The 25,884-nt window shown below is 44.7% G+C and overlaps 1 protein-coding gene across 1 annotated transcript; it reads left to right on the plus strand.

The window, feature by feature from the left end:
• Positions 1-226: 226 nt before the first annotated feature.
• PTPN11 (protein tyrosine phosphatase non-receptor type 11) lies at positions 227-25,884 on the plus strand. Its single transcript, XM_084271880.1, has 16 exons — positions 227-287; positions 4,876-4,998; positions 6,177-6,371; positions 7,525-7,717; positions 8,968-9,084; positions 9,591-9,704; positions 14,063-14,159; positions 14,748-14,827; positions 14,964-15,122; positions 18,137-18,268; positions 19,138-19,292; positions 19,716-19,783; positions 20,879-21,030; positions 24,216-24,328; positions 24,528-24,629; positions 25,638-25,884. The coding sequence occupies exons 1-15, from the start codon at positions 274-276 to the stop codon at positions 24,595-24,597; spliced, it is 1,782 nt and encodes a 593-aa protein (XP_084128006.1). The 5' UTR covers positions 227-273; the 3' UTR covers positions 24,598-24,629; positions 25,638-25,884.

Here is a 25,884-nt window from a genome sequence, read left to right on the forward strand (position 1 = left end):
CCGTACAGCCCCCCCAGAGCCTCCCCCGCGCTCCCCTTTGAGGCGGAGGCGGGGTGTCGTCGCAGTCCGATGACGCAGCGCGCGGGTGACGCAGGGCGGGCAGCGCCGCGCCGCGCTCCGTGCGCCTCCGGGGCCTGAGGCCGTTGTTCACGCTCCCCTCGGGGCGCTCGTAGGCCGCGGCCCGCGCCGGGGAGGGGGCAGCCCCATGTGAGACGCGGCCGTCGAGGGGGGGGCGGCCGGGCGCACCGCGACCCGCCGGTGCCGCGGGAGAAGATGACATCGCGGAGGTGAGGCGGGAGCGAGCGGCGCCGAGCCCGGCAGGGGAGGGAAGGAAGGAGGGAGGGAAGGAGGGAAGGGGGCGGGCTGGGGGCCGCCCGCCCGCTGCCGGGGGCGCGCAGGGCCCGGGCCGCTCGGTGCCCGTTCCTTGGGGGGAGCCGGGCCTCCCTCCCGCAGGCGAGCCTGGCCTCCCGCGGCTGCAGGCAGCGAGGGACGGGGGCTGCAGCCGCGTCCGGGCCCCTCTCCCCGCCCGCTCCCCAAGTGGGGTGCCCCCGCTCCCGCCGCCTCGGCTCCAGTCTGGGCCTGTCTGGTTCCGCGCCCCGCGCCTCCCTTCGCATTCCCCGGCGAGAGGACCCCTCCCTCGGCGCGGCACAGCGGGGGTACGCCCTCCCTGGAGGGGCTGGCGGGGCGAGGGGCCCAGAGACACCCCCACCTTCCCCGCGCAGAGGCCAGAGCTGCCACAGCGGCGTTGGCTTGGGGCGGGGGGGTGTTGGTGGATGTTGGGACTGGGCTCCCCGCGCCCGCAGGTGCGTTTGAACCGGAGCCGAGCGTTGGATTTTTGCCGTGTGGCCGCCCGCTCGGTCCCGGGGCCACAATCCGACCCCGGGGAGGGTCGTGTCGTGTCGCTGTTGTCAGGAGGGGACCTCACTTGAAGCTAAAGCTTGAGCCGGCTTTAACATGAGCCTTCGCAAGCTGACCTGTGCTGTGCCCCTGGTTTATTAGCAGCATTTGGTCTAATTTCAAAACCTCCTGGTGTTGCAAAATCAGGTTGATAAATCAGGTTGATAAACAGCTGAATCTTGTTTTCTTTGTTGTAGCTTCTCGCTGTCCTTAATGTACTTTGATGTTTGTCTTAACGTGCTTTGTTTGTCTTCTTTTAACAGCCCTTTTTGGGCTGAGAGGTGAAGGTGAATGTTAGACTCAAGAGGAAGTATGGGTGTAAAAAGGAAAAGAAAAGTTATATTCTCACTTAACACACCTAATCTGAAACTTGATTCATTTCTAATACCTATTAAAGTACAACTTCTTTGGCATTGGGTTCTCCTCTCTCTTGTTCTGCTTAAGATGGTGAAGCTAGGTGGGTTGGCTTTCGGTCTGTCGCTGTTTTGGGCTGAATTTGGAATCTTCTGAAGTGTGGTGAAGGGTCTCCAGCCTATGCTGAGTTTTCTGAATGCCCCTACTCACACACTAGGAGTGTGTTAAGTTACCTTTGCAAAACACTTCCAGGTTGCCAGGAGTAATCCTCTTATTCTGCTTAGAAATGTAATTTGTAACTCAGGAGGAAGGCTGGAAAAGGATGAGAAATCTAAACTGATGAGCCTATAAATAGGAGTAATTAAACAGCCAGTCGCTGCTTCTGAATGCTACGGTTGTGACAGCTGAGGCTCGGGATGTAATCTCTCCTGGTTTTGCAAAGGTGATTTGAAAAACCCAATCAGGGTGTGGAAAAACGTGTGGATTTTTTCCTCCTATCTCCTCGGTGTGGGAAGAGAGAAATGCACTGGTGGTGTTTGGCTTCCAAAGCAGAGGTCCTGCTAAGAAAAGGGGAAAAACAAAAAGAGGACTGTAGCAAGGCTGTGTTTCCTATCGTGGCTTGGCTTTCAGCAGGAGGTTTCCTGCTTTGCTTAGCTGATATCCCCTCCGTTCTGTGAACCTGACCCCCACTATTTCACCGGTTATTCCTCTGCTGATGTTTTTGTAAAGGAATAAGGGACTAGGAAGGGTGTGCTGCTGAACCCCCTGGGTCAGAGTTGCTCTAAGGAGTATTCCACACATACCAAGGACAGCCAGTTTAATTAGAGTGTGGGTTTACGTGTGCGTGTGTTGCTTTCTTGATTGTACTTACTGGCTGCGATGTCCTTTGCCTCTGCACCTGCTCGTAAGAGAAGGAAAGTAGAAAAAAAAACCCCTCTAAAATGCATTCCATCCCTATAAAAGGAAGTGTAAGAGAAAGTCCTCTATAGGGCTTATGTTACTGGTGTGTGCAGTCCCCTTTGCACTCTCCTCCTGTTTTGGAAGGGATGTAGCCACTGAGGTTCAAAAGCACAGATGCGATGGCAGTACTTCAAATGAAGGGATCTTGATCGCCGGTCCGGAACCATTTAACAGAGATCACTAACACCCCCATTTTTCTATTTGGGGTGCCTGACAAATGCATCTTCCTACTCAAAGCCAAAAATACAGAGACGAGAGAGCAGGAGTACAAGGTGCCGTTAGAGCAGGAGTTACATAAAGTGCAATAAACCCCGCCAGTCTCCCAGATGCAGCTCATCTCTTGCTTGCTTTTCTCCCTCTCCAGCACGAGTGTATGTATATCTAGGGGTGAGAGTTTTGTTTTTAAACAATCTGTCATCTTTTTCACTTCTCTTTTAAGCACAAGTTACTTGTACTCCCTTCTGTTCATGAAATGGTAACGACTTGTGTGCAGTTGCTTCCAGATGTGTTAGGGTTTAGGGTAAGATGTTCATTGCAATTTAGGGAATGTCACCATATAATACATCTGTGGGGCTGATTTGGATAATTCCTCCTTAGTATGTTTATACATTTTGGGATGTAACCTCAAAAACTTGCAGAGATGTCTCCTGAACCCGTTGCATATTTAAAAAGCTCATGAATTGTTCAAAGTGTTGCTGCACTTGATTTGTTCTTTGCTTCCTCCTAATGGAAGTAAAATTTTGGAGGTGAAGCTGTGATGGATGTATTACCAGCTCCTGCAGACCATGTCACATTCTGGGCTGTATCATTTTGTGTTCAGTTCACCCCAGGTATCAGGTACCGATACTTGGGCAGTTTCTTTTGGGAGACGGGATCCAAACAGAACTTCTCTTGACCTCTGAGTAGTCATTAGATAAAAGTAGCATTATTTCTTAATTTGGTATTATTTGTTAATTCATTCCCTGCACTAACTTGAAAGTATTTTTTATTTTATCTTTTCACCCCTTGTGCTGCATAGGTTGGGGTTTCTGTTCTTTGCTGCTTTTCAGCTGAAGACCTGGTAGTAGTCACTAGGTTTTCTTGGTGCAAGCAGAACAGCTTTAATTAGGAAAAAAAGAAAGGCAAGATTAACAACAATAAAAATTTAATTCTGAAATGGAATTGGCCTGTAAGTAATCCTAATTCCCACTTGGATGACTTGCTAGAGGTTTGGATATTCTAGACTCTCCAAAAGTCTCCAGGGTGTTCCCATGTGAATCCAGGCCTGAAGTGAATAGGCTGGGTAGGGTCTTGGTAGGAATACTGTCAGTTTTTCCATATAGAAGGAATTGCTAAAACAATTGGAAGTAAAACCCCTAAATTTAGATATGCATATTTTGCTGTTTTAGCAATTTAGTGTGAAATGCTGACTGTGTGAGGAATCCTGTGCAGGTTTATTTTAGATATAACCCTCGTAGCTGCAGGGAGATTGGTTGCAGAGTCTTGTTGTTTTGTTTTACTTTGGAGAAAGCAAGAACCCTGTGTACGGAGAGGAGGAGCAGCCTCTGTTCTTTCTGCAGGCATGGATGCACATTTTCACTTGTGCCCTGTGCCTGATTTATGGCAACTGAGAAATAAAGGGGATCTTTTAATTGCCAAATACAAGCCTCGATGAAGCTCCTAAAGCAGTTCGTAGTTGCTGCGTTCACATCTCTGTCCCTGGGCTTATGTGGTGGTTTGAGTTTTGCTGGGTTGGGGTTTTTTTTTTTTAGGTTTGTCTTTTAAAACTGTGCTTTGTTAAAAACTCCTCTAATCCTGCACACACAGATGCAATTTAGTGCTGTAAGAGTGCAATAAAAATCCTCGGATACAGATAAGCGCGAACGCAGATGTGTTAACTGACCGGCTAAGAATAAGTCTCTCCAAAGTTAATGCCATAGGTGGGGACACTGAGCTTCTTCGATATAGACCATATACAGCTCTCCCTTGGCAGGGCGCTCCATTAGTCACCCAGAAGGCTGTTTGTGGGTGGTGAGTATCAATATGAGATTCCTCAGTGTTTGTATTTAAGCGGGATATATTCAGACCGGAGAAATTACTGTGGTAGTTAAGAGGCAGAGCCGTGCTCTCGCGTCTGGCGGCGGTCAGCACCGCCTTCTCTTGAGGGTAGAAGACTGGGCAACTGAGTAGGTTGTCCCTAAGTGAAGTTCCTTCCATCCCTCACCAACTGGTGGTCAGCCTGCGCCCTGAAGCATGAGGTTGGGTTAAATTTTTCACCTGTAAAGCATTGCTGAGTGTCACTTTGGCTGTTTTGGTTTATTTTGAAGGAATTTTTCCGGTTGTATTTCATTTTCTCTGCATGTCTTGTCTTCCAGGAGCAAGGACAATGGGTAAATTGTGGTCTCTCTATTGTAGACCTTTCTTTGATAGAATTCTGAACCAGCAGTCTGAATATGTATAGGTTTATACCTTCAAAGTATCTCTTACAATATCACAGTGTGATAGGAGATGAGAGATTTATGCTTTCCACTAAGACAGATAGCCTTACCTTAGGAGCAGCATTTGGTGCTTCCTGGTTTTGAAACTGTTGGATTGTTCTGTTGACTCTTGTTGTGTCAGTTAACTCTGAAAACCAGAAGGACTTCTATTTATTTGTTAACACTCTTTATTTTTAACCTTTTATAGATGGTTTCATCCAAATATTACCGGGGTGGAGGCAGAGAATCTACTCCTGACAAGAGGAGTTGATGGCAGCTTTTTGGCACGGCCCAGCAAAAGTAACCCAGGAGACTTTACGCTCTCGGTTAGGTAAGTTTAAATGTTTGGGGGGTTTGGTTGCTTGTTTTTCTCCTTAAACTGGTAAGAGTCTGCATTTAATGCTGTTCTGTGGGAAGGAGTTGGAAATGAACTACTTGGGAGAGATGAAAGACTGCATGGATTACTTTTTAGTCTGTTGTTCACTCCCTCCCCTCTTTTTTTCTTTTCTTTTCTTTTATTTCCCCCCCCTGTTTTCCATGAAGAAGGAATCTCAAATACTTTAACTCAACTTGGGGAAACTGTATCTTGGAGGGTGGTGAATTCTGATTGAGGAGAGAGACAGAAGCAGTTAAGGGTAAGCAGAGGTAGAGTTGTAATAGCATTACTTTAATCATCTCCTTGATTAACCATCTGGAAGTAGCAGAGATGATACGAATCACTGATCAAGCACGTGCAAGGAAATGCTCTCCAGACTCTTTGTACAGGAAAAGTCAGCAAGTTTTTAAGGGCAACTGCAGTGCTCTTCCAGCTTCCAGAACAAGCCTTTTGTAAGGCTTGTCCCCTGACACTGTGTGTGTCCTGGTAAGAGTGGGGGAAAGGACGGCAAGAGGAAGTAGATAAAGGAAAAGGGAAAAGTGGGATTGGTGATAAGAGTAACGCTGCTTGGATACCTTTGAGATAATGGGCCTTGAGGAAGAGAAGGGGACTGTTGGAGAGCTGTTCTTCATTAGTGCTGGAGGCTGCAGGGTAAGTGACGTAGAACAGGCAAAGGCCACTGCTTCCTGATGGATGGGCCTGAGCACTTAGTGTGAAATTCTAGGGAAGGGAGCAAACAAGCTCCGATGGGTGTCTTGAAAATGCTGAATTCTCTCCTCACCCCTCCACCTGTTTTACTTGTGTGTGAAGTTCTTGGGGGTCTGAGGGATTCCTGTTGGAGTTTGTGAGGCCACAGATCCTACACTGGCTTCAAGGCTCCCTTCGTCTCTTTTTTTTTCTCTATTCTTCCTGACTGTTGGACAGCCACTTCACCTTCTTGCAAGCCACTGAAATGTGGCTGAAGGTGTGCTAGATTAGTTATTCTGCAGTATTTCAGCTGGAATATGATGGAGATGTAAGTATGGATTTCTCGAACTCGGGCGATGGAATGTTAAATATAAATGTGATTGATTTGGAATCAGCTGACTTGTGTGTTGGTTTTTTGCCCCTCCCCACTTTGTTTCAAACCTTAGACGAACTGGAGCTGTCACCCACATCAAGATTCAGAACACAGGAGACTACTATGACCTCTATGGAGGAGAGAAGTTTGCTACGTTGGCTGAGTTAGTCCAGTATTATATGGAACATCATGGACAGCTCAAGGAAAAAAATGGAGACGTTATAGAGTTGAAATACCCACTGAACTGTGCTGATCCTACGTCTGAAAGGTCAGAGAGAGAGTGTGGTGGAAGCCTCAGTGTCCATGCACTTTGTAATAAATACATGTCTTACCCCTGTTAACACTGCAGCCACCTTCTGTTGATGAAAGGGTGGCCGCTGTCATGCCATGAGAGGGGTTCCACTGATTTCTTTGAGGGTGATTGCAGTGTAGACTGATAAACATTATTAAAGGTAAAACAATTTCAGCCCCAGAGCCTATTTTCTTCAGCATTTTTCCAGCTGTAATACAATACTAAAAAAGAGGGCATAGTTCCCTTTGCTCTTACTGGGAAAATGTATTGTAGAAGTTCTCCTAAAGCTTCCTGAAGCTGTTACTACGGCAGGGAATTCCCAGGTGTGTTTCTGGGCATAACTTTCTACCCAGCAATGGGCATATGTGTAAGAAGGTGACTGATGTGGAAATACACACACTGCTCAGACTCCTGGTTTTGGGAGCATGGCTAGTAAAGGGGAATTTGAGGCTTTAGGCTTGATGTGTTGTGAGGAGGCATATGCATGTTGGAAAGAAGCCTCTGTGGCCAGTAGATAGCAGTTTATTCTCAGAAGTGAAAAAACAAGGAAAAATATTAAAACAAGTTCGCTCCTCAGAGTAGCTTGTGTTTAACAGCAGCAGGGAGGGTTATTACCTTCTTGGCCACGTCTCTAGAAGAAATGAGATTGATGTGATGATCCTGCCCAGTTCCTAAGGTGATGGAAGGGTAAAGTCTCAAAGATGCTGTAAGTGCCCTCTGGTTTATCAGGAAATGGTGTCCTGATGAGGGAAATTGAAGAAGAATAAATGCCTGGACTCAAGAGAAGTTTGCAGTGTGAGCTCCTGGTTATTGGACACCAAGAGAATCCATTTGGACTTAGTGAAGGATCTAAACCAAAGCTCCGTCTGAAGCTGGCATGAAACACCAATTTTGGTGCTTAGGGAAGTGCTTGCTTTGAAGTGTTTCTGTAATCAGTTGTGTGTATTTACATGTACTCTTCCAGGGCTATTTTCTTGTTTTTTTTCTAAACTGTGAAGCTTTCTGTGGACCTAGATGTTGTTCTGTGTATGTAAGTGTTTTACTTTATTATAAATATTTAGAACAAGTGGATTCAGCTGTGGCCAGAATGATAAGTAGGATACCTGTCTATATCTTGCTCTATTTAAAGGTGGTTTCACGGGCATCTCTCTGGAAGAGAAGCTGAAAAACTGTTAACAGAAAAAGGAAAACATGGAAGCTTTCTTGTGCGTGAGAGTCAAAGCCACCCTGGGGACTTTGTTCTTTCTGTCCGGACAGGAGATGATAAAGGAGAGAGTAATGATGGGAAATCTAAAGTGACACATGTCATGATTCACTGCCAGGTATGATGAAGCACAAGCTTCTTTAACAGGGCTACTTCCATGGGCTGTGGGTTTATTCTAGCAGGAGGGCCATCCTCACCTCGCTACAGAGAGCTGAATGCTTTCCCCTTTCCCTCTGGTACTGTACATGTAATGTATCATCTCTTTGATCAAACTGCCTCATTTGGTAGCATCAAAATTCTATTAGGCTTTTTTTTTTTTTTTGCCTGCTTGTGTGAGTGAATCATGTCATAACACACTGTGCTGTCAAGCACCTTCTAATAGATTTGCTTTTGACTGCATCAGAAGTCTGTCTCAAATCCTCTGCTGCTGCCTAGTCTTTCATGATCATGAATCTTCCTAAATGAGCTTCAGTCTCCTGGATAAATTATATAAAAATCGGAGTGGTTGGACAAATAGAGACCCATCTGAGCAGATCTGTTTCTCATGTCAGTTTATAGAGATTCACCTGATAGATGATCAACGTTCTGTGAAAATTCTGGTAGTGAATCTAAGGAACACCTTCAAATCTACAGCTTGAATTTAATATAGGGTAGTTCTTCCCTGAAGTGTTACTGAATTACAGTCTTTTGGTATTTCCATACACAGCTGTGGGTTGCTATTGAAAAAACCCAGAGATTTCTTTCATTTTCTTTTTCTTCTGCTATCCTAGAAGACAGTGCAGCAACTTAATTCTTTAAAAACAACTCAAATGCCATGCTGTGAATAGGCTGGAGATAGAAGTGGCTTACCAAGAGTGTAAAAGCTAAACTACACGATTTTTTTCCTCTTAATTTCCCCCCCAAGAAAATCTCTTTGATTTGCAGATAACCCCTAGCAGCATTTATGACATTGAGGAAAATAACTTAGCTCTGCTGCCTTAAAATAGGGATGGTGCCAGTCACTACCAGTCTTTTGGGGCCAAATGATACTCTTTTAGCTTTGAAATCAATTCAGATTCCTGTCTCCTGGATTCTAACTGCGTAGCTCAGGTAGCGCTTGAGCTGACTGAACCTCAGTTCCAAAGGAATCGATTTTCCTGGAAAAGCAGATAAAATCATTCTTGATTAGCTGACAAAATGGATAATGTCCTCCATAGTCCACGTTTCTCTTTATGAAGGTTTTACCATCCATTAGGAGAAGGATTTTACTGGATTCTTCTACATATGGTTTTCAAGAGAATTTCTCATGCGTTTCTTAGCCTAAAGCTGACAGTAGTGCAGACATCACTGTGTGAGTGCCTGTATTTTGATGAGCATCTGTCTTTCAAGGATCTAAAATACGATGTTGGCGGAGGGGAGAAATTTGACTCTCTGACAGATCTAGTGGAACATTACAAGAAGAACCCTATGGTAGAAACTTTGGGCACAGTATTGCAACTCAAGCAGGTGAGTGACTGGGGAGGACACCACTGAGCTTTCTTACGCTGTTGAAGTGCAGGATTTTCATATGATCTGTGAGATGTCATATATTTTTTTTCTTCTTTAATGCAAAAATGAAGAACTAAACTTCATGCAACTGGATGACACGGGCAGTTATTTAAATGGGAGCAAAGTTTTGCATGCCTGTGAAGGGATAGACTCGTGTTTCTGCATGCAGATCTTCTCCTGGTTTCATTGTGGGCTGTAGGGATTGCAGGACTAGTCCAGAAATGTGACAATGGACTGTCTTGAAAAAGCAACTGTGAGACTTTATCTAAAAGCAATTGTTCTCTCCTTCCTCTCTACCCTCACTGCTCTTTATTTTATGAATTGTAAATCTTTGAAGTCCAAATAGATGTCTGGATCCTAGAGTTGCCTATGTAAAATACACTTGGGGTAGGAGATCTGTGTTTTACCTGCTTTCTCACAGTTGTCATTGTTACACCTTTGTTTAATATTTGTATCTTTCTCAGCCTCTGAATACTACCCGTATTAACGCTGCAGAGATTGAGAGCAGAGTGCGAGAGCTAAGCAAGCTAGCAGAGACTACAGATAAAGTCAAGCAGGGCTTCTGGGAAGAATTTGAGGTACTTTCTTACGTTCCAAGTGTTACGGTATTAAATCTCTATGCTGCAAAAAAGTGAGGTTTGTTACTGCCTTCCTGACATCTCCTGTGTTGCTCTGTGCTTTCTGTCATGTGTCCTGGTGCAGAGCGTGTTGGGGTGTGCACTCTGCCCCTCTGGCTGGGAGGTTGGTACTCTTGCTTTATGGAAACTTCAGCGTGATTTCTCAGTCAGTACGTGCCCTTGCCCTTGAGTTTGTGGCTTTTTTATAGCCATTTATGTGGGATCTTAAAAGTGTTTTGAAGTGTTAGGAAGCTCTGAGATGAAGCAGCATTGATTATATGTATTTCTTGGACTCCTGGAAATTTATTTTTGTTTTATTTTGGTATTTCATTTCTGCATGCTGCCAAAATTCCCTTTCCCTCCCAGCAAGTAGCATTGTCTTTTCCTTCTGTCTTACCTGCATGCCTCTCATGTATGTAACGTAGCTGTGCTGGCCCAGCTCTCCCCGTTGAAGTCCTGATGATTGCAGGGGGCTAGTTACATTTGAAAGAAAATGCAGCCAAAACTGTTAATTTCTCAAGCAGGGCAGATTAAGTTTGAGCGTTAACTCTGCGTTCCAAACTCCTTGAGCCTAGCCCGGGCCCTAACCCTTCTCTGATAACTGCAACACCTGAAAAGCTGAATGAACGTCATGGTCATAGATTCTATGATTCTATAGCCAAAGCTTACAGGGGTCTTAAAGATAAGGGGCTGGTGCACACGAAGAAAACCATGGTGGAGCCTGGAATTCCACCAGCAGATGGCAGAAGGGAACTGGTAAGTCCTCTGCTGTGAGGGAGGCTGGTTGGGGCTGTGTAATGCTGTTTTGAGAGACTCCTCAGATAGTGATGGTTTTGCACAGCAACCATTCTGGAAGAAAGCCTTTTTTGTTTATTTGTTTTGATCAGATGCATTAATCAGCTGAATGTGCTGTCTGGTCTGCTCTGAGGAGCACGGTCAGGAGGAGAAAAGTAGATCTGTGATAAAGCAAAAGACTTTTACCAAAGAGTTAACACATTTCACTACCACTGTGGATGGAGCGTAAGAATGGGAGGTCATAGTGGTGAGGGAATCCTGAAATGAGGAGCAGGGAGTGTTCCCCTGGCAGTGGAGTGGTAGTTATCCTGCAGAGCAGTTCTCATCTATTGCTTCTGAACCTTGCCTGGAAGTAAACTGGCCTCAACCTGTGACGTGCCTCTCTTTGCAGAGTTCGATGCGTGAACTTTGATATGGGGGCCTGAAGGCTGGGGAAGATGAGTCACGCCCACTCTGATGGTGAACACTTGCCTGTGGGAATTAACTGCTTTTCCCAAAGACCAATTAGTGGTGTGCTTTATCTCATCATGGCACAGCCGTGTAGGTTGTACCAGTGATCGCCGCGTGGTTTAGACTGAAGGTGATTTGCCAGTTAGCCAAGAAAGGGTGTCTCTTGCCTTCCCTGGAGACTCTGAGCGTGACTGACGCTGATTCAGAGGGCGTAAAAAGGCAAAAGCATGCCCTTTGGCTTGCCCTTCTTGTAATTGGTGCTGGCCTGCTAGAAGCTATGTGAATTAATGTTTGTTTGATTCCTTTTTCTAGAGGGAAGTGCTTTTCTGTGGCATGTTTAGAAACAGGTTGTTGATTTGTCAAAATCTGACTGAACTGTTACTTGACACTTAACGACTTCTCTTCCAACCTCTGGTCGTCGTTGAACAAAATTGCCTGGTAATGGATTTATCCCTTGGCCCTCCAAACCAAGGTGTTTTTCTGTCTTGTGACTTTTCTGAAGAGCATTTGCTAGCGAGCCAGAAGTCTTACAAAAAGCGTAACTGTGAGACAGGAGGGATTTTACCTGTGAGACATGCCGCTTCTCCTTCTCCTTCACTGCTGGCTGGGAGGTCAGCACTAAACCTTATCTTTTTTTTTCCCCCCCTTGCTGTTTTTGGGACTGAATTAATCTCATAGCACTTTGTGTCATCCTTCTTCATTCACCTCAGGTAGGCTATTGCTGTCAGCCTCGGTGGCAGGAGGCGGCAGGGAGGGGGGCAAACTCCAGGTTGCCCGTGGATCTTTGCCGGTGCTGTTTACGATTTGGCAGTCCAGATGGTAGTTATAAATTACTTGTCTTCAGGCATATTTAAGAATGTACCTCCTGTCCCATGAACCACTAGACAGAAACGTTGACAGTCCTTGGAATGTTTTTGCTTCTGAAAAATGGCCGTTTGGTGAGCTTAATGCTTGGATGTTGTAGTGAAATTGAGGAGCGTGTTTCAGATTTATTGTTGCATTGTGTACATCTCTTAACAGGCTTGTTAGAAGTCGCTGCTGCTCATCGATCTCTCCTCTGGGATGCTCAGAACAATAATAATTAACTGTATGAAGTGAAGATGTGTTTGAAGCTATGGTTTCTGCACGCTTAATTGCTTCCATTTTTTACCCTGCTAGCAAAGTTTAGCTCTCAGTTCTTTTGCTCTGTGTCTCACTTGGCAGAGACTCAGAAGTGTTAATGTTATATAAAGGTGCTCTGTGATAGTGGCACTGGAGAGACTCAGGGTGTGACGTGAGGTGAGCTTACTGCAAAGTGCTGTTCCACCCATCACTAGCAGTAGCAGGCAGTGCTTTTTGGGGATGTGTTTCCTGCCTTTGTTTCCCAACCATGAAACCTCACAGCTCTCTTATGTTGCGTTTGTTCTTTGGTTTCCCTGTCTTTAGGATGAGCCTGGTTGGCCAAGGGCACTAAGTGAGGCACTGACAATAACAGACTGAAATAGAAGTGAGCAAATGCACTTGACATGCCCAAGCTTTAAAGTAAAAGCATCTCAGCAGGAGTACTAAGGGTGGTAATAAATAACAAGGGGAGCAGCTTCCAAAGCCTGAGTATTCCTTTTGGTCAGGACAATACTGCTTTTTGGGGTTAAAGCTTGGAATGAAGACGTTGAGATTCAGGTCTCTCCAGCTTCACTGCAGGCAGGGAGATTTGTGGTCGGTGTGGCTGCGAAGCACGGAATTGCTGTTGTCCCTGTCAGCTCAGTTGTGAACCAGGCACTGGGAAATGAGCTCCTTGCCAACAGGAGAAATCCCCACGTGGATTTATTGTTTCTGCACTGGGATGATTTATGGACAACCCTGCTTGTAGCTACCTGATGCCTCCTCTCCCCTTCCCCCAACAAAGTAATATGAGAAAGACCATGTAAAATTTTGGGCTGGTTTAGTGAAATGGCCTTGTGTTGGTAGGAGAGAGTAATTAGAGCACTTAAAAAGTGGTACTGGGCTGTGGTGTAGCTTGTACGACAGCATTTTACCTGTCTCACCCATACCTTTAAAAATACTGTAGTGTTCCCATGTGGACATGTTTAGGGGTGGGGATAGGGAATACCATCTTCCTAATGTTCTGCTTCAAACTGCTGAAGGACTTTTCACCGTGCTTGGTATTTAAATACAGCTGCTTGTCTTGATGTGCTGCTCTGGGTTTTCTGTGTAGTCCTTCCTCTTCTTTGGCTCTCCAGAGCGGGTCTGGCTGCCGATTGCAAGCATGGCTGATGTAACACAGCCATTGGAATCCCCAGGACTTGTACTGGGGGCTTTCCAGCCGTGTCACTGCAGACTCTCTGTAGCTGAAGGAGCTGAAAGCTGCTGGTAAGGCCAAGATGAATCCTGTACAGCTTAGGGAGAGAAGCGCTGGATCACTAAGTGCCTTACTCCTTTGCAGCGTGGCGATGTTCTGACTGCATTCAATACTGGTCTTTATTGGTACTAAGGCTCATTCCAGTTCGGTGGAAATTTAACTCCTTATCTGCCTGATTCAGCCAAAAGGAGAAATGCAATAATAATCCTAACTTCCATGTTTGCTGAGAAAGGCCTGTCGAGTAACGTGGGGTTTTGCACCCGCTGCTTGTGGTGTTTGGTTAATTTAGCATTTAATTTAGCATTTTATTTACCTTGTGTCCTTCAGTTTAGCTAGACTTCCACAGACAGACTTTTGCTGTGGCTCCTTGTAACCAGTAATGTTGTTTTATTCCCTTGTGAAGTGTTTCACAGATAAAAGCTTTGTGGGGCCAACCAGTGTCTGCTTGGTCAGAACAGCATCGTGACTTGCAGGTTATATGGTCAGTGATTTAAAGAAGCTTTGAGTTTGTAGGTGTTTGTAATTATCAGGTGGAAAACAGCTTGCCTTGTCACTCATGTTCCTGTGTTTCTTACATACCTTGGAAGCGATGCTTTGCTGTGTCTGAACAGAGGAATCCAGTGCATTTCTCTCTACCCAGCATTATAATCGAGTATCAGCGCTTTGGTGAGACAGGGTGGTGGAACAGTTCATGCTGCTCTTGCTAACACCGGTTGTTTGTGCTGTTTTCATTTAGACTTTGCAGCAGCAAGAATGCAAACTTCTCTATAGTCGTAAAGAAGGTCAGCGTCAAGAAAACAAAAACAAAAATAGATACAAAAACATTTTACCCTGTGAGTATCGATTTATTATGTTACAATGTAAGCCTGCTGCTTTTCTCTGCTTTATTTTCATAGCTCATAAATACAGGGTTAACTAAGCAGCACTTTCTCTCTAGTGATAATTTCCCCTCTTATGTTGTCCATATTAGCCTGTGCAATTTCCAATTTGTGTTCAAACATTTGCACTTTGTAGATACTGATATTTCAATTCCCAAATACTGGGTTTTATCTTCAGCTTTGATCTGAAAGCCTCACATCCCTGAACTGTTGCTCAGATATTGGAATACTTTAAGAGGATTAATTTCTGGTGCAAAACTGCATGGTGCAAAAGCAGGGGCCGTTGGCCTTGACTGTCCATGTCCTCGTGAGTTACTAGGGGCCATGAACACTTATTGTCATCTAGCTTCTTGTGAGTCAGCCAGTTGTCTTAAGAAATAGCAAAAGAGGAAAGGTTGAATATTCTAGCTGCTCTTTTACTGACTTTAGTAACTTTGGCTTCTGGTAGCAGTAAGAGATGTACCTGTCTGTGGGATATTTAAAATAGCTGTGTGTTCACAACTATAGGATGCAGATGCCTAACATACGTGTACCTTCTTCCAGTTGACCACACCAGAGTTGTTCTACATGACGGTGATCCGAATGAACCTGTTTCAGACTATATCAATGCTAATATTATTATGGTAAGCATAGTCCTACCCACAGGAGCCCTGTTGGCACAGCCCATCTCTGCTCTTTAACATACATGCCTAATTCCAAGCTAGTCTTGTAACCATTTGTCACCATGTGTTAAACTGTGGTGTTGTTTTTTTTCTCTAGCCTGAGTTTGAAACCAAGTGCAACAACTCAAAGCCAAAAAAAAGCTACATTGCTACTCAAGGTTGCCTACAGAATACAGTGAATGACTTCTGGAGGATGGTGTTCCAGGAGAACTCTCGAGTTATTGTTATGACAACGAAAGAAGTTGAAAGAGGAAAGGTAAAAACAGGTGCTCAAATTGGCCTTGGGAAAGGTCAGGACATTCGAATGCAAGTGAGGGCTGGGCTAACTTGGTTATCTCCATTGGTGTGCTGAACTCTGATGTGCCACTGCTGTCTTCAGAGGCCTGGGAGGTGCTGAGTGTCCGTTCTTTATTGGTGCCTGTGGGAGCTGAGGGTACACCCCTATTGCATCATCATCAGGCCTCCCTTTTCTTAAAGGTTGGCTGATTAAATTTTACGTCCTAACTGTGAATTTATATATTTTTAAATTATTCAGGGAATGAGGCTCTGGAGTGTGAGATACAAGCTTGTGGAGACATTCCTGGAAAAGCAGCGTTGTAAGAATGAGTGTCAATGACATTTCTTCTTAAAAACGACAATATAATCCAAGTGTTACTGCCCCAGATTCACCTCATGCAACTCACGCTTAGTAGAACACTGTTCCCTCTTCTGGCTTTACCTTCTGTGCTTGGATTTAATAACATGGTTATTACGTGCTGAGCTAGTGATTCCGGCAGAGGCTGGACCTGGCTGTGAATCCCCCAGCCTGGTGTGTTGTGCACGAGCACAGCTGCCTGTCCAGCCCCTTTGTGAACCTCTCTGGCATTGTTTAATGATGGGAAAGAGGAAATTTCCCTGCAGTGGTGTATCCCAGGAACCTCTGTTTTACCTTTTGAAGTACAGGCACCTTGTTTTACTCGCTGTTTTCTGGCAGATCAGAGGCAATGACTTTGTTCCTGGGTTCTGATGACGTATGGCAGGAAAGAATAGGAAATAGTTGATGAAATTCTGGAAATCCTGCTTCCTGCCTATAATACGGCTTTATCTTTGGAATTTGCTGCTTCTGATCTTTTTTCTGTTTAGTAAACAGTTTCTTTTGGGTTTTTTTTTTTTGTTTTATTTTGCTTTAGTTTCTCTGCTTTTCCCACATTCCATTGTCTACCTTTTCCAATGATGGATGGTCTGTTTGTGCATGGAAAGCTGTTGCATTGTTAGCTGAGCATCACTTTTGGAAAAAAAAAAAAAGGAGTTAAATGTGTGTAGTTAATGTCTTTCTGTGGGTGATGGATAATTGCAGAGGTTCTTTACCACTGCCACAAAAAAGATCCTTTGAAGACTACCAGCAGTTGACTTGATGTGCTTCTCTTCTGAAGCTGGCCATCAAAGCTGCCATGGGCAGGGTCTGTGGAAATCATCAGGCTCTGCTCTGTGAATTTTTTATTTTTATTTCTTTTGGGCTTTTTAAATTTGTGTCTGTTCATCCCCCTTATAAAGGGGCATGATTTGTGTCCCCCCTGAGAACGTGTCGAAGGAGGAAGAAGCTAATCCTTTCCGGTGACCTTCCTCTTAGATCTTTCTCCTGGAAGAAGAGGCATAAATTACACGGTTGCTTTGGGAGAGTTGCCTTGCATGCAGTACATAACCTGCTGTGAGGCCTGTGCCCCTCTGCAGTTTCTCCATGATTCTCTCCCAGTTTTGCTAAGACTGTTTTCAGTGCTCTGGCCGTGTAAAGCATTTTAATGTCTAATTACTTAATCAGTGCTGCATGCGCTGATTTTTATTGTGTTTTCTTGGTGCCTATTTCACTCCTTCAAGAACTGCAGACAACAGTCCTGATAGAAAAGCTCTTATAACTCAGGCCAAGATGCTTTCAGAGGAGATAAACCTCTGCATCAGAAATGACTTCAAGAGCACGTTGCCAGAGGAAGGGAGGAACTGTGGAACATCTCTGATCCGCAGAAAACCCTGACTGCATTGTAGGAGCAGCTAATACTTACGGGTTAAAATAGTGGGGGTTTGGAAGCAGTCCATTGAGTCAAGGCATGCATCACCTCTCAGACTAAAGCTTATTTTGACATTGGGTGTTACTGTTCAGACTTGCTCTGCCAACTGCTCTCCTGTTCAGAGGTCTGCATTGAAACTGCAAGTTGCATTGCTATACACTAAGGTCAACATCTTTTTCTTCAGCTCCTGCCCTTCTGGAGAAGGTGGGGAAAGAAGGGCAAAAGTAACAACCAAGCATCTTGTTGCCTAAGTAGGCTGGAAGCATGTGTTCAGTCACCTTTTACGGTGTCTTGTGCTGGCAGAAGGAACTTCTTTCTTGCCAGGTTTTCTCAAAAATACAAAGTAGTAACTGCAATAAGGAAATTTTTCTCCCTGGTACCCGGTGCTGGGAAAACTGTGTTTTCTGTTGCTGGAAGCTGCATCGGTATAACCCATGGTAATGTCTTGCTTGACACAGTGTGTGATGTGTTCAGAGACTAACAGGAGTTGCTCTTCCCAGAACTGTCCCAGGAACCAAATGGAAGTAGTGATAGGAGAGCCTGTTTTTCAGTGGATGGAATATATCCCTGGCCAAAGATGAGAGAGAAGCAACACACCAAAAAAAAAAAAGCCAAAAAAAGCTCTAACTTTCCAAAGCTACAGACACCTGAGGCTTCAGTCCTCTCCCATGGGGAACAACTCTTTGTTCCTTTGGTGATCGAGTTAGAGAGCTGTGTTAGCCCTTTCTTCTCTCGGGGATGAAAAAGCAAGCACCCAAGTTTAATTTCTGCTAAAAATGGCATTTGACTTGTGTTTGTTTTGCAGCCTGTTGGGTTTTGGTTGTAGAGCAGCCTGTGAGGCTACAGCGCTCCGCTGAAAATTCTTGGTGTTTGGAAACCTGTAGTTGGGTGGAGATACAAGTAACAGGGTTTTTTTTCCATCTCTGGGTTTTGAAACTATCAAGGCCAAGCAGGGACTGATGGTTACAAGGAGGAGAGATTGCCTGTACCTGTTGGTCTGAAATCAGCTGGTGTTTGCTGTGGGGAAGAGCAACTTCCCCCTAAAACAGACTTCATCACGTCAGCGAGCTCTCCAGTTGGTGCTAGTCTGTGTCCCCTATTTGTCCTCTAGGAATGAAGGCTTCAGAAATGTGTTTGCTAACCAGGTTACAGAGCAGCCTTTCTTCTTGCTGACTACTCTTTTTTTTTTATTTTTAAATTACTTTTTATTTTTTTCTTAATCTTGCAGAGTAAGTGCGTCAAGTACTGGCCTGACGAGTACTCCCTGAAGGAGTATGGCGTGATGCGTGTCAGGAATGTGAAGGAGAGTGCAGCACACGATTACACGCTAAGAGAACTTAAGCTTTCAAAAGTTGGGCAAGTAAGTACATTAATAACTCTCCTTTTAATTTAGGTTGCAGATCACAAAACAACAAAACAAAAAGTAATGCAGGAATAGATGGCTTCTTTGGAATCAATAAAAGCACTAAGAGATTAATAAATTGAGCCCTGTCTCTTTCTTTGAAGCTCTGGGTTTAGTTCCATACATCTTTCTCTTTGTCCTTGGGATAATTGAAGATTCTTAGACCTAAGCACTTCTTGGCAGAAGGTGCACAGCTGCAGGGCTTTGAGGATAGCTGGAAAGAGGGATGCTGCTTTTAAGTAATCACGCTTAAGTCTATCTAGGGCCTTGTTCCCTTTCATGGAGATGGTTGTGCTAGAAGAAAAGTATCTAGAAAGAGCACTTAAGGGAAGGAACCAGGAAGGAGACAGTGGACTAGCGTGGAGATAGCACTGCCTTGGTAAGAAACACTGTGTATCAGGGTGTGGAATGAATTGTGTAAGAAGCAAATAAGCAAGCTGCATTAGAGTGGTATGTCCATGGGATGGAACTGAGCAGGAAGAAGTGTGTCAGTGTCACTAGGGACAAATGATGCGTATGGCAGATGAAGGTCCCTCACTGTCGGTCACCCTCAGAGAGAAATTTGCCATGGCTTCTGAAGGTGAGGATGGAAATATTCTTGGAAACAGCTGCAGGAGGAGGAGGGAGCTGAGGAAGCAGGTGGTGTGATTGACTTGTCAGGCCGAGAAGAGGTCTGGCTTGCTCCCTCCTTTGAGACTTGGGGTGCCATGGATACTGAGCAGCAGGTCGGATGTGTCACTTTCCGATCTGACTCAGCCATGTAAATGCTTTTAGATGGATTCTGATCTGAAGAGTTTTGTTTTCACATGTTGGCATCTTCCTTCCAGGGGAACACAGAGAGAACAGTCTGGCAATATCACTTCAGAACCTGGCCTGACCATGGAGTCCCAAGTGACCCTGGTGGTGTACTAGACTTTCTTGAGGAGGTGCACCATAAGCAGGAGAGCATTTCTGATGCGGGACCAGTTGTGGTCCACTGCAGGTATGGTGATGCACTGTGCTGCGCCTGCTGCTTCTCTGTACTCTGTGGTGTTCTGTTGGATCCCATGTTTCACCTCCCCTGGGATCATGGAATTCCTAATATATCCCATCCCACCTCCTGTGAGTGCTCTCTCCTCGGTCTTGGTTTATAAACAAGATACTTCTAAGGCAAAGAAAGGTTTGGGGTTTTTTTCTGATTAAGAATGTTAATAAACACTGAGGTACAGAAAGTGCTGTTAGGACTTCTTTCTCTGCCACGGTGAGTTGCTTAGGCCTAGGCCTGTAGTTACTTTTGTCTGTGTGGCTCCATTTGACTGTAATTTGGAAGTCTAGTGTCTCTTCATGTTAGACTCTTCATGGGCTTGTGTTTGGTGTCTGTTCAGAAAGAGCAAAACAATTTTTTCCCCTTTTTTTTTTCTTTCAGTGCTGGGATTGGGCGAACAGGAACTTTCATTGTGATTGATATTCTTATTGACATCATCAGAGAAAAAGGTAGGTTCCCCCCACTTTTATTTTCCTGTGGGACACTGACAGGTACATCCTGGTAAAACAACGGGAGTTGTGATAGAATAGAGGGGTTTGAGTGATACCACAAGTAGGGGTGTGGTTTTGGCATGGGACTTGCTCATTCCTCTTGACTTTGCTGGGATGAGAGTGCTCAAACGCTGCTCCAGTTCAGCAAAATGAAAACCCTCAGCTGAGGATTAGCCAGGAGTCTGAGTATTTTTTAAAATTATTATTTCTTTTTCTTTTAAAATAGTTCGTGGGTGTTTGGCTGTCAAGGAAGTCATGCATGCTGAATTTGAGTAATTTGTTTCAGAGACCACTGTTTATTTCTGTATAAACTGCCTTAAACATTAGCTTGGCGTGTAAACTGCATCGCCCAGCTTGGAACAGCATGAAGGGATGCAGTAGGGTGGCCAGCAGGGACAGGGAGGGGATTGTCCCTCTCTGCTCTGCTCTCGTGAGGCCCCAGCTGGAGTCCTGTGTCCAGAGCTGGGGCCCCCAATACAAGAAAGATGGGGAACTGTTGGAGGGGGTTCAGAGGAGGCCATGAAGATGATTAGAGAGCTGGAGCACCTTTGCTATGAAGAGAAGCTGAGGGAGCTGGGCTTGTTCAGCCTTGAGAAGAGAAGGCTGTGGGGGGAACCTCGTTGCAGCCTTCCAGTCCCTGAGAGAAGCAGAGAAACGGAAGGGGAATTAACTTTTAAAAAGGGCAGACACTGGCAGGACAAAGGGGGATGGATGAAAGCTGAAGGAGGGAAGGTTTAGATTAGATATTAGGGGGAAGCTCTTTACAGAGAGAGTGGTGATGTGCTGGAACAGGCTCCCCCATCCTTGGGGTCCCTTCCAACCCAGACCATTCCATGATTCTGTGATTTTCCCCCAGACAACTTTTCATGTCATGCTGGAGTTCTACAGGTCTTAGTGTTAGCAGTGAAGAGCGAATCCTCTGTGTTAAACGTTAGCAGTCTTGCCTTTATGGTAAGATCAACCACGACGGGTTCTGCTGGAAGACGAGACCAATCTCTCCTCAGAAGACCAAATTTGTTTTACTGTTCTTCACTTTATGATGATTCTTCCTAGGTGTGGACTGTGATATTGATGTTCCAAAGACCATTCAGATGGTGAGGTCGCAACGGTCAGGAATGGTTCAGACAGAAGCACAGTACAGATTTATCTACATGGCAGTACAGCACTACATCGAAACGCTTCAGCGCAGGATCGAAGAAGAGCAGGTATATTTGTCCTGAGTGTAAAATGTTACATAGGAACATGTTAGTGTTTGAACAGGGAGCAGAGCTGCTCATTTGCTGCCTGTGACTTTAGGAGGTATGACTGTTGAGTGTGTAACTGCTGCATGATGAAAAGGCTGGGTCTGCTCACCCTCATCAGAGATGTTGGCCTGTATTTCAGTTCATTATGCTTAAGAATTACTTCAGCTATTATGTGGAATTAGAAAACTGAAATAAAAACTGTGTTTGGCTGCTGGCAGAGGAAGAAAATCCTGCCCCCCAATCCCTGCACCCCAGATCCCAAATTCCCTTCGTATTACCCAGTTTTCTGTGCAAGAAGTATAAATGACAAGGCTTTGTTAATTAATACAGAACCTTGTGCTCTGTTGAGCTTTAAAGAGATTTCTAATCAGTTAAGTCTATTTCTGAAACATGCCAATCAAATTAAAATGCTCGTAGCTTTAATATAGACAGCACGTGTCAAAAAGCAGTTAAGAGGAGTGATTTGGTGCAATGAGAAGTTTTGAAATACATGGTGACAACCACAATACCTTCACCTCCCTCTTCCTGTTCAAGTACTTCCTTGCACTCAAATTCCATAGGCTTTACAGAAGTTGCCTTGTTTTGTGCAAACGAGCTGACCTGCTGTCTGGCGTTTCCATTCTCTGCCCCAACCTCTGGCCATCTGAGGGGTTGTGTTATCCCTTTGTTTCAGAATTTCGCTCTCTCTCCTGCAGCTGACTCCCAGCTCAGGAGGAGATAAACCCTCACAACTGCTCAGGCAGATGTGGGTGCTGCGCGGGTAGCACAGTGCCAGGGGTGAGTTCTAATCCCTCTTTGGAGGTGGAGTGTGCCAAGCCCGGGCTTGGCACTCCTGTCTGGCTTCTGACCGCGTTGGAGCGTGGCAGAGCTTATTTTATATTTGCCTACATGATGTAGACTCGCTGTTCAACAGAGAGGATAGGGACTTTATTCCTCTCCCCAGGACAGCTGTTCTGTGCTCTGATGGTGATTACACACAAAGTGAAGAACAAGAAATCCCTCAGGTGTACTTTTTTTTTCCTCTGGCTTTGTTGTCTCACTTCGCCTTAGAGCTGCCTCATATCTCTGTGTGTCTGTAGCTCTGCAAGCCTCGGATCCTCAGCTGCTTGAATATGGGCTCTTTCCACTGCTGCTGTTTACAAAGTAGATCTGTGAATCTCTTGATCGCTGTAATAGGTTCTCAGTAGGATTTTGACAACAAGTGGAGCAGCGGGCTTCTCCTTTAGTGATGAGGCTTGGTTAGTTGTGTTGCATCCTCTATTCCATTACTACCTCAGAAGGCACAGGTGTAAAAGTTGAAGAAACTGGAAACAGAACATTGCTTTTCTTCAGGAGGTCTTGACCTCTTCCTGGGGCTGGTGGCAGCTGTAGGAATAAAACATTCCAGAACCTCTTGGACAAAAGCAAAGCTTTGTGGTGACTGCAGGGACTGATGTCCTGAAAACACACACAGTGAGTTGAGAATGCTCCAAAGTGTGGAGCATTTTGATAGAGCAGGAAGAAAGATGGGCTGAGCAGTAGAATACTACACAGAATGCTTTGAGCTGAGTAGTAGAATACTACACAGAATGGTTGCGTTTCACCCTGGTGAGACAGTTTTTGGAAATGAAACGCTGTGTTTTGAGAAATGTTAACTCCTGGAACCTGTTTTTCAACGCTCCTTTTAGTTCCAACTGCAAACAGTGAAAGCTGGGAAGAAACCCAGCGGAGTCAGTTAGGGCACCTTTCTTGGAGAGGATGAACTGAAATGGGGTAGTCACGTTAGTGAGGCTGTTGGTGTTGCACGGCTTACAACCAGCTGCACTGGAGAAGGGGATATGTGGATAGCTGGATCCCTCTGCATAGAGGTGCCTGCATTTTCTGTTTGTATTCAGGAAAAGATTTTGCTGCTCTGCTGGCTTTCTGTCTTGCCTCACAGTGCTGAGAGCCTTGAGGTTTCCTGGAGTTAAGGGTTGTGTTAAATATTGCCTGTTGTTTTACAAGTGCAGAAGTGAGTTTGGTTAGGGTTTGGCTTTGGAGTTTTTTAGTGCTTTTTTTTCTGGTGATTTTTTTGGTTTGTTTTGTTTTCCCCTGTGGAAATGTGTGTATTCCCTTCCATCTAGTAAAAGGTAGTTCCTGCCACACTGCTGCTGTTCTGAATTCGGAGGATAACTACAGTGAGCTAAACAGAAGGAAGAGAAGCCAAATACCTGCATTTTTGTCTTGGCTTGTTTCACCTGTTTCAGTCAGCTCAAGTAATAGAAGAACTGAATCTTTTTCAATTGCTTCTACTGGACAGTACATCTGTAACTTGAACTGCCATTCATCATGTGGTTTTGGGGGCAGTGGTGGAAATCAAGGTCTAGTTTTGGACTTCAGAATGTTCTTGGCAGGTGGGGGGGTTGTACCCATAACACTGTAGAATGCAGCAGAGTTTGAACCTTCGCATTTCATTTATATCTTGATTTTTGTTTTTAGCACTAACCTCCCAGGTAATTGATGTGGGCTGGTGGTCTGTTTGAGAGTGATTTGTCAGGAGTAAGTAATTCTTCTTGAGAAGGAAGAAAGTCATCTCCCCTTTCTTTCCTAGCGTAGCTTTGCTTGCTGGAGCCTCCAGTATCTTTAGATGAATGCCAGCGCAATTGGCTGCAGCTTGTAACATATGCTGCAGAATACAAATAACAGCTTGGGTTCTTTTTATATCAAACCTAATGGGCTAAGATGTTATTTTATTAGAGATCTTGCAAACAACATTGTTACTCATTTGGCCACATCTCCAAGCTGGAAATAAGGTCAGTGGGAAGCCCACTGGCTGGTACTGCCTGTAAAAGAATGAAGCGTGGTTTCTTCTGCCAAGTAAGAGGAGGATTGTGTGCAAGTGCTGGTTTATAGGATTGGTACTTGCTGCTGGAGACGGTGGTGAAAAGAGGAATATCAAAAAGTGATGCCTTCTGTGTCTTGTAACAAAGAACAAACCTAAAGCTAACCTTTAGGTCCTACCCAGGGCCTGTGTGTTATCTACAGAATTGAGCTCTCTTCTATTTGTGGACAAACCTTCCTTCTAAAAACATGTGTGATCAGTTTGACATGTAATTTCTGTGCTACTTCAACGATTGCTTTCTGTTAGTAATTCAAAACCTGGCTTTTTATTGTGTTTTGCTTCACAGAAGAGTAAGAGAAAAGGTCACGAATACACAAACATTAAATATTCTTTATCGGACCAGACAAGTGGGGATCAGAGCCCGCTTCCACCCTGTACCCCAACCCCAACGTGTCCAGAGTAAGTTCACTGCTGCAGTCAGTGTGTAAGTTCTGAACTGTGCTAACTGGCCTTCAGGGACCTTGGGTGAGGATGTTGCCCTATGCTTTGCTCTTAAGTTAAACAGAGCAAACTAAATCGTTGCTGCATTATATTGTGTGTACACATGTGGTTTTCTCCAACTCCGTTCTTTGGACTGTAAGTTTTGGTTTCGTTTCAGAATGAGAGAAGATAGCGCTAGAGTATATGAAAATGTGGGGCTGATGCAACAGCAGAAAAGTTTCAGATGAGAAGCTGTACAGAGACTTCCATGCAAAGGCAGGTATGTGATCTGGAGGGAGTGTGCATATCCAGGCTGGAGCTGAGGGCTTGAAAACACCGACTTGAGACCAAACTGTGTGAAGAACTATAGGAAGGGCTTCCTAATGCCCAAAATGCATGTTATCTCTCCCTCTCAAGGTGTTTAAATTCCAGATGCTAGTTTTGATCGAGTTGTTTATGCCTACCCTTCAAACCAGTGTGGAATATTAGCTTGGTAGTTTGGCCTTTGTTCTCATGCCCTGACTCACCAGTGATGGAAGTTGGAAGTCTGTATTATTCGGGAGACTGAAATTCAGCATGCTAGCAATGGATGAGTAGCAACTACAGTCTGGGCTTCCCATTCATTTAAAAGTGATCTTTGCTCTGGGTTGATAAGGACTTGTGTGCATCTACAGGTATCCAAGGAACACTTAAATTCACGCTTAGCCCCGTAAAAGATGTGATGAGCAAAGCTACTGCTGTGCCTGTGTGGTGCGAGCCGTTGGTGTGGTATTGTTGTCACACCAGTAAAAGTTAAATCCTTGCTTTTGCTGGGAGAGAAACCTGTAGACTGTCTGTTATAATTTGGTTCTTGCAGCCAGACAACTGACTGTATATGTAGGCTATTTGCTAATAAGTTCATCTGATACTGGGTTTAATGGGCTGTGAATACAGCGAAGGCATGCCTCGAGCTGTCTTTAGTCATCAACTTCTGGATTCTAATGTAAAGCCTTTTGTCTCCTTTCCCCTGTGTTTTCAAAGACCTCTGTAGTTCTGTTTTCTCTTTTCCACTTGGTAACTGGAAGTGCAGTTCATCCCTTGAGTCCAGGGACCTTCTCCAAATTTATATGCAATCTCATCTTTTCCTGCCAAAGCACCACACAGCTGCTAAACAAGGCTGGAGACGTGGTTGAGTCAAAGGCTTTCTGAGACAAAATTCAGCATTTCTGTATAACACCTAAATAACAAAGAACTGCTGGGGGTATTTTGCCCAACTAATACTGAATTTTCTTCTCCCTTCCTTTCCCAGAAATGAATATGGTTTTTAAAAAGGTCAAGAAAGAGGTGGAAGAAGCTTCATATGAACAGTGAACTCTGAAGGCCTTTTTATTTACGGTTTTAATCCTTCAACAGTAGGCAAAACTTACGACCATCTAAAGATTGTTTATATCTCTTCTCTCCGATACCTGATTTACAATTGCTCATTTTCCAAATAAAAGGAAATCCTTTCTACAATGTAGAGAACTACTTTGTAGAGTCAGTTTTGAATCCTGCAA

This window comes from Gallinula chloropus (genome assembly GCF_964237585.1).
Source record: "Gallinula chloropus genome assembly, chromosome: 17".
NCBI classification, from domain to species: Eukaryota; Metazoa; Chordata; class Aves; order Gruiformes; family Rallidae; genus Gallinula; species Gallinula chloropus.